Below are 8,966 nucleotides of genomic sequence, written 5' to 3' on the forward strand. Positions count from 1 at the left end.
GGGAGACCCATGCCAGAAACACCTAGACCCAGGGAAGCTATGGGCCGAAGCTCACAGACTTTAAGAAACTATGGGCCCTCAGACCACAGGCCAAGAGAGACTACAGGTCCTGCCCCAGGGCTGTCAGTGCCTTTGTGAGTTGAGCAGATCAGATTGCAGGGACTGACCTTATTAATATGTTTGTGTTGACTAAACACTTCAGTCCTTGGGGGGAAATGATTTCCTGTCTGGCAGAAACCAAAACAGTGAGGGCCAATCTTGGACCTTCAGGGAATGAAACCAGGGAGGAGCTCCCCTCCACTCAAAGCGGGAGAAAATCTGGAACTCACTCCCCTTCGAAGCTATCGAATGGTGGAAGCGGCTGAGTGGACTTCTCCTGACCCTGAGGAGTGGACACAAGTTGGAGGGAAATGTGAAGATGTGGAACCTTCTCCTTACCTTGTTCTGGTAGGTCCAGTACAGGAAGTGTCCATGGGAATCAATGCGTAGAACCACTGGTGATCCAACTCCTGTATCCTGAGGGGATAATATAATAAAACAGCATCAGTGTGAAAATAACCAGCTCACAATCAGGCCTCCCTGCTAGAACTGCTGCATCTCCTGCGATTTCCAAATAGATTAGACACCGGAGGAGGGATTAGGAGCTAAGCAACACAGGGAGCGGCTCCATGGCATCGCTCTGACCATCCCACAGGCCCACATCCAGTGGGAAAGGTGTGGAGGAACACATTAGCAAGAAGGAGGTGCACCCATTGAGGGGCAGAAGTTGTGGAGGCACAGGTACTAGCTCACGATCTTACAATCGTCCAAGACTACAGGGGGTCTGGAGATTTGCAAGTCTCATACCATTATTCATAAAGTGTGTATGGGTAACCCCAGTGACTTAGTCTCCTTGGTGGGGAACTGTTTAGAGACATTAAACTCAGGCAGAACAAAAACAGTCACTTAGACAAGTCTGGGTTAATGAAGGGAAATCATTGCAGATTGATGAAAGGTTAACCTTGCTCTGCTGATTCGCTTACAATGAAGTAACAGAGAAGGTGGATAAGGACTATGTGGCACACACAGATTTGCACAAAGCTTTAGATGTCATGCAATACACCAGGGTTACGAGTCTAACTAGAGCTCCTGGATTGAAGTGGATAATAGTGACATGGACGCAAGGTTGTCTGAGGAATCAGAGGGGAGTTAACGGATCCCTTTTTGGACTGGAAGTGGGTTGATCAGGGATCAGTGTTAGAGCCCCCTGCTCTTCCTGAGATATGCTGATGACCTCGATACCTCGATTTGAGTGTATGGGGCCGTGACTCCAACATTTTCAGATGGCATGAAACTTGGAAATATAGGCAGAGGAGTGGAAGATAAACTTTAACGCAGAGAATTGTGAAGCAATGCATTTTCAAAGAAAGAATGGGGAGAGATCACACAAAGATGGAAGGCAAAATGACAGACAGAGAACAGGAACAGGGAAACTGACTGTGTTCGTGATTCATTGATAGGGCAAGTTGAGAGTATGGTTCACAAAACATGCAGTACCCTGGGCTTTATTAATCAGGGCATTGCCGAATCCAGAACTGCATGTTCCCCACTGGGCTCAACCACTAATTGTTCCAAAAAAACCATCTCAAAGATATTCCACAAATTCCTTTGCTTGGGATCCATTACCAACCTATTTTTCCCACATCACCTGCAAATTGAAGTCCCCCACGATTTCTTACACACCTTTTCAAATTCCTGATTTATTTTCTTCCTTTTATTTTCATCCCCACATTTTGACTGGCTGGACACAATTCCCATCGTGGTTCCTCAATTCCACCCACGTAGATTCTACGACTTCCAACTCTATATCACTCGTGCAATCGATTTAGTTCCATTTCTAACTAACAAGGTAACTCCACACCCCCATCTGCTCATTTACCTGACCTGTCGATAGGACGTGTATGCTTGGATATTTAATTCTCAGCTGTGATCCCCTCATAGCCACATTTCTGTGATACCCCCCCAAACATCGTACCTACCAGTTTCGATCTGTGCTGCAAGCTCATTTAGGAGAGAGTGAGGACAGCAGATGCTGGGGAGTCAGTGTGGTGCTGGAATAAGCACAGTAGGTCAGGCTGAATCTGAGGAACAGGAGAGTCGATGTTTTAGGCATAACCCTTGATCAGGATCCTGACGAAGCCTTATGCCTGAAACGTCAACTCTCTTGCTCCCCAGATGCTGCCTGACCTGCTGTGTTTTTTCCAGCACCACACCACAAGCTTATTTACCTTGTTTCATATATTATGTGCGTTTATGTAGGATGCCCTCAATCCTGAAACGACTGACCCCCTTGCCATAGTTGTCCCCTTACCTGCTGTGTCTGAAGTTAGATTCCTGATCCTTTTCACACTCTCTGTCCTATAACTTGTTCTGGAAACTTCAGTAACCTCTGCTGAGCCCTCACCCTCCTCCCATGCAACTGAACCCACTCCCCACTATGAGTGCAAGAACAAGGAGTCATGTTAAACTGAGATCCGATTCCACCTCATTTAGAGCACTGCATCCAGTCTGGGTCATCGTAGTTTCGGAAAGACAAGGGAACGTCTGAGAGGGCACAGAAAAGAGTCACAGGAGCGATCCCAGGGTTGAAGGGGTTTCCTTATACTGTTAGTTTGGAGAGGTTGAGACTGTTTGCCCTGGATAAGAGAAGATTGGGGGTGGGGGGGGGCTATTCGGTGGAGGTTTATAAACTGATGAGTGGACTGGACAGTGTAGATAGAACAAAGAACAGCTCCTTTGACCCACCCAGGCTGCACCAACACACAATGCCTTTTGAAACTAAAAAGCTTTTGTCCATATCTCTCTCTATTCCCTGCCTGTTCATGCAACTGCCCAGATGCCCCTTAAACGCTGCTCTTGCATCCAACGCCACAACGTCCTCGTGCAATGCATTCCAGGCACTCACCACCTTCTGTCATTGAGTCATAGAGATGTACAGCATGGAAACAGACCCTTCAGTCCAACCCGTCCATGCCGACCAGATATCCCAACCCAATCTAGTCCCACCTGCCAGCACCCGGCCCATATCCCTCCTAATCATATACCCATCCAAATGCCTTTTAAATGTTGCAATTGTACCACTTCCTCTGGCAGATCATGATAAAAAAAAAACTTGCCTCTCACATCTCCTTTAAATTCTCCCCCTTTCGCCTTAAACCTATGTGCCCTAGTGTTTGACATTTCTACCCTGAGAAAAGGAGTCTGACTATCCATTCTACCCGTGCTTTCATAATTTTGTAAACTTCTATTAGCTCGTCCCTCATCCTTCAACATTAAAGTGAAAACAAACCAGGTTTGTCCAATCTTCCCTCACAAATACCCTCCAAACCAGACAACATCCCAGTAAGCCATCTCTGTACTCTGTCCAAAGCCCCCACATCCGTCTGGTAGTGTGGCAACCAGAACTCTACACAATATTGCAAATGTAGCTAAAGTTCTCTGCTACAGTATGACTCGCCAATTTTTATACTCTATGCCCTGACTAATGAAGGCATCTGCCTTTTTAACCACCTTATCCACCTGCATTGCCACTTTCAGGGAACTGTGGAGGTATACACCTAGATCCTTCTGTATGCTGATGCTACTAGGGGTTCTGCCATTTACTGTATACTTCTCTCCTGTGTTAGATCTTCCAAAAAAGGACAGTATTCCATTGGTATAAAGATTACAAAGCAAGCATCACCAAGTTAAGGTGAATGATAAAGAAACAATAGAGAAACAAGGAATAACACTTCAACATATGGGAGAAAGGGGTCTCTGTCTGACAAAGATTAACACATTGCAGAGCTAAAGGGAACTGGCCACACTGTTCCTTACTGACTTGTTCCTCACTGACTACACCATACTTCATTGACCATACCATCCTTCACTGACCACACTATTCTTCACTGACCACACTGTTCCTCACTGACCATACCATCCTTTACTGACCATACTCCCTCCTGCTCCTACCTGCTCCTCTCTAACCCTTGGTGTTTTCCACCATAGCTCTCTTATTGACCAGCAGCATAACCACTTGCCCGCACAGCTCTCTGTATTTGATCACGCCTTAGCACAGTTCCCTGCCTGACCTGCTTTTACCAACATTGCTGCTGGGTTCAACAGTAACTGCCTGTTCAAAAAGGTGCAGCAAAACCCAGAGAATTTCCAGCTCTGTTTCCTGGCTCAATCACACCGTCAATTACAACGCCAACTTACATCGTCCCATTTAATGAATTTCTCCCCGTTAACCAGGGAGGGTTTGACCACAATCTCAGACAAGGAAGGAGCTGCCTCTGTTGCCATTCTCAATGAAATCCGTGGACGCTAGCGGTGACTGTTGATCGAGTCTGACTGCACACTACCGGCACACACGCTCTTGCTCAGGGTATAATTCCAGGAAGGAGTTTAAAAAATAGTGTCACTGTTCTTTTATAACTCACTCCTGAGTCAAATAAAAACAAGCAGCATGTAAAGTGAAATGCAAATTAAAACCGACAGTAGACAGATTGAAACAAGCGCCCACATGGCGGTGGTGTACTGCAGGCTGAGGTAACTGGTCCCAGGATGACAGCTCAGTCTCTCAATAACACCCACGCCTCACCACCCTATCTTTTTGACATTGCCTGATCTCTTCAATGTTTTTCGCATTTTACAACGGCTGTGGTGCATCATCATGTGTCGATGTGGTTTTTCTAAATCACTGGGGTTGCTCTTGTACACTGCACTGCGTTGTTGGGTTAAGTCTTTCGGTATTGATTCACTATATTGTGTGTCACTGGCCGGCCCAGCATTTGTTGCCCGTCTTGAGTTTCCCCGAGGCCGGTGGTGCTGGAATGGATGGGTAAGGCAATATGGAGGTATGTTGAAGAACAGGGGTCAGAGAGCACATCGTCCATTAGTACTAGGGGACACAGCTTTAAATTAAGGGGTGGTAGGTATAGGACAGATGTTAGGGGTAGATTTTTTACTCAGCGGGTTGTGAGTTCATGGAATGCCCTGCCAGTAGCAGTGGTGGACTCTCCCTCTTTATGGTCATTTAAGCGGGCATTGGACAAGCATATGGAGGTTATTGGGCTAGTGTAGGTTAGGTAGGCTTCGGTCAGCGCAACATCGAGGGCCGAAGGGCCTGTACTGTGCTGTATTAGTACCCAGGGGTCAGGGGTACATCAGGGGTACATCAGGGGTCAGAAGGCATATTATCCAGTCATTACCTGGGGTCAGAGGGCACAAAATCCAGTTAGTACCCAGGGGTGAGAGGACACATCATCCACTTACTACCTAGGGTTAGAGGGCATAATCATCTAGTTAGTACACAGGGGTCAGAGAACACGTTATCCAGTTAGTATCCAAGGGTCAGAGAGCACATCGTCCAGTCAGTCCTTCCCATGACCTCGCTCATCTCTTGCTCTATATCGGGAATGTATATCTGACAGCTAGTTCTGACATTTCCTTCATGTCATTGTTGGGAAGCCATTGTTTTCAGCCCGCACAGTAAGCTCCATTCCTTGGAGCCGGAGCCCTGCCCTCTCCTTCATTAACTTCTGTGCACTGGAGGTTTTCAAGTCCAGTTCTCTCTAGTGCAGTATCTAGGACCTCTTTCTCACTCTCTCTGTGTCTCTCTCTCTCTGTCTCTCTCTGCTTGCACCCTCAGTCCACTTTCTGAGATCAATTTTATGGTGACAACAATTTGGAGGAATCGCATAATACCAGATCTCCCCATGGGAATTCCCTCTACATTCTTGTAGTAGTTTGCTTTGACTTCCTAACATAGTTTATACAACAACTTACATAATTCTTACCATTATCACCTGCTCCAGCTATCCTGTAAAGTCTGAATCTTACAAATAGAGATGATCCAGAACTCTATCCAGACAAAATGTCCCGATCGGATTCTGGGGATCACTGTATTGTACTGTTCCTGGGTTTGATGCACCATTCTGTTCTCTGTCTGATGAGGTGTCAGTCCGGCTGTCCCACATTCTGTGATTATCAGACTTAGTCTTATTCCTCGGCCTGTTTCCCTGTTCCTCCTGACTGTTTCTGCAGACTTTCTGACAACCTCAGACTGACCTGTTTTTCTGATGATTGTGGTTTCTTAACTTCCTGTTGCTTTAACAGCAGCCCTTTCTGCTGCCTTTAAAGTTGTCGTGAGTATTTTTATTCCTCCGTGGCTTCTCTTGAACTTGTTTTACCTTCTTTGAGAGGTTAACTTTGTCTGGAGGCTATGCTCCAGGGAACTGGTTCATCTGGGTCACCCAGCTGATACCTGCCACCAAAGTGGACTTCCCAAAATCCTCACTCTTGAATTTGGCTGAGACAAATCCATCCAGGAATTTTAACAGCACAAATATGGTCCTTTTCGTTATCCAATCACTGAGGCAGTGTTGAATGAAGTCCTGCCGAGTCAGTCCCAACATCACCTTGAGACTACCCTCCACCGTAATGTGTGGCACAATCACCGTGCTAAATGGGACAGACTTCGAACAGATCTAACAGCTCGAGACTGGGCATCCATGAGGCACTATGGGCCACTAACAGCAGAAGACTTGTACTCCACACAATTTGTAACCTCATGGCCCTGCATATTCCCCACCCAACCAATACCATCCAGACAGAGGATCAACCCTGGTTTAATGGAGAGTGCAGATGAAAATACAGCGCAGTACAGGCCCTTCGGCCCTCGATGTTGCGCTGACCGAAGCCTACCTAACCTACACTATCCCAATAACCTCCATATGCTTGTCCAATGCCCGCTTAAATGACCATAAAGAGGGAGAGTCCACCACTGCTACTGGCAGGGCATTCCATGAACTCACAACCCGCTGAGTAAAAAATCTATCCCTAACATCTGTCCTATACCTACCACCCCTTAATTTAAAGCTGTGTCCCCTAGTAACAGCTGACTCCATACGCGGAAAAAGGTTCTCACGGTCAACCCTATCTAAACCCCTAATCATCTTGTACACCTCTATCAAATCTCCCCTAAACCTTCTTTTCTCCAATGAGAAAAGCCCCAAGTGCCTCAGCCTTTCCTCAAACGATCTTCCTACCATGCCAGGCAACATCCTGGTAAACCTCCTCTGCACCCGTTCCAATGCCTCCACATCCTTCCTATAGTATGGCGACCAAAACTGCACACAATACTCCAGATGAGGCCGCACCAGAGTCTTATACAACTGCAACATGACCTCAGGACTCCAGAACTCAATTCCTCTACCAATAAAGCCCAGTACACCATATGCCTTCTTCACAGCACTATTTCCCTGGGTGGCAACTTTCAAAGATCTGTGTACATGGACACCAAGTTCCCTCTGCTCATCCACACTACCAAGTAGTCTACCATTAGCCCAGTAATCCATCTTCTTGTTACTCCTACCAAAGTGAATGACTTCACACTTAGCTCCATTGAATTCCATTTGCCACCTTACTGCCCAGCTCTGCAACTTATCTATATCCCGCTGTAACCTGCCACATCCTTCTTCGCTGTCCACAACTCCACCGACTTTCGTGTCATCCGCAAACTTGCTCACCCAGCCTTCAAGCCCCTCCTCCAGGTCATTTATAAAAATGACAAACAGCAATGGTCCCAAAACAGATCCTTGTGGAACACCGCTAGTAACTGCGCTCCAAGATGAACCTATACCATCAACTACTACCCTCTGTCTCCTTCCATGGACATGCCAGCCGCAGCACCGGCCATATCTAACAATGCTGTGTCAACCTGGCAGGACCACTTGATTCCAAATCTCATAAGCAGCAAGTGATAGATAAAGTGAAGTCATCCCACAACCAACGGATCAGATCTTAGCTCTGCAGTCCTACCACACCCAATCAGGAATTGTGGTGAACAATTAAACAACTCACAGGAAGAGGAGGCTCCACAAATATCCCCATCCTCAATGATGGAAGAGCCCAGCTCATCAGTGCAAAAGATGAGGCTGAAGCATTCGCAACGATCTTCAGCCAGAATTGCCAAGTGGATGATCCATCTCAGTCTCCTCCAGGAGTCCCCAACATCACAGATGCCAGTCTTCGGCCCTATTCAATTCACTCCATATGTCATCAAGAAATGGTTAGAGGCACAGGATACTGCAAAGGCAATGGGCCCTGACAATATTCCAGCAATAGTGCTGAAGATGTGAGCTTTAGAACTCCCCTAGCGAAGCTCTTCCAGTCACAACACTGGTATCTACCCAAAAATGTGGCAAATTGCCTAGGTATGTCCTGCACACAAAAATGCAGGACAAATCCAACCCGACCAATTACCACTCCATTAGTCTTCTCTCGATCATCAGTAAAGTGATGCAATGTGTCATCAGCAGTGCTATAAGGCAGCACCTGCTCAGCAATAACCTGCTCAGTGATGCCCAGTTTGGGTTCTGACAGGCCCACTAAGCTCCTGACCTCATTACGACCTTGGTTCAAACATGGACAAAAGAGCTGCGTTCCAGAGGTGAGGTGAGTGTGACAGCCCTTGACATCAAGGCTGCATTTGGCTGAGTGTGGCCTCAAGGAGCCCTAATAAAACTGTATTCAATGAGCATCAGGGTGCAAACTCTCCACTGGTTGGAGTCATACCTGACTTTCGGAAGACGGTTGTGGTTGTTGTGAATCAGTCATCTCAGCTCCAGGACATCGCTGCAGGAGTGTTCTCACTGCCTTCCTTCCGAAGAATTATATCCACTCTCCAAAGCTAATGAACAAATGCTTTCTGCTGAATAATGGGGTATGCTCATTACTCAATTTGTCTAATATTTCATTGACATTTCATCCCCTGTTACTAAGTTTTGTGGTGATTTGTCCATGCATCTGATGATTGGCACTCCCTGATCCTTGGAATTCTACATTTGCTGGTATTGAGTTTAAATTCAATTTCAAACCCTTGTACCTTCACGTTGATGAATCTGTTTTGACACTCTTTGACCTTCCTGAGAAATGTTTTCTTC

General features: G+C 46.5%; 1 protein-coding gene across 1 annotated transcript in view; it reads right to left on the reverse strand.

Moving 5' to 3' along the window:
- LOC140476577 (1-phosphatidylinositol 4,5-bisphosphate phosphodiesterase beta-2-like) overlaps positions 1 to 5,893 on the reverse strand; it is a 161,788-nt gene extending 155,895 nt beyond the window's left edge. The window contains exons 1-2 of the mRNA XM_072569387.1: positions 5,820 to 5,893; positions 439 to 516 (exon numbers count right to left, since the gene is read on the reverse strand). Coding sequence (XP_072425488.1) covers positions 439 to 516; positions 5,820 to 5,822 — 81 coding nt within the window. The 5' untranslated portion in view covers positions 5,823 to 5,893. The remainder of the gene's footprint in view (positions 1 to 438; positions 517 to 5,819) is intronic.
- Between the last annotated feature and the right edge of the window lie 3,073 nt (positions 5,894 to 8,966).

The sequence above is a fragment of the Chiloscyllium punctatum genome, chromosome 4, assembly GCF_047496795.1.
Source record: "Chiloscyllium punctatum isolate Juve2018m chromosome 4, sChiPun1.3, whole genome shotgun sequence".
Classification (NCBI taxonomy): Eukaryota; Metazoa; Chordata; class Chondrichthyes; order Orectolobiformes; family Hemiscylliidae; genus Chiloscyllium; species Chiloscyllium punctatum.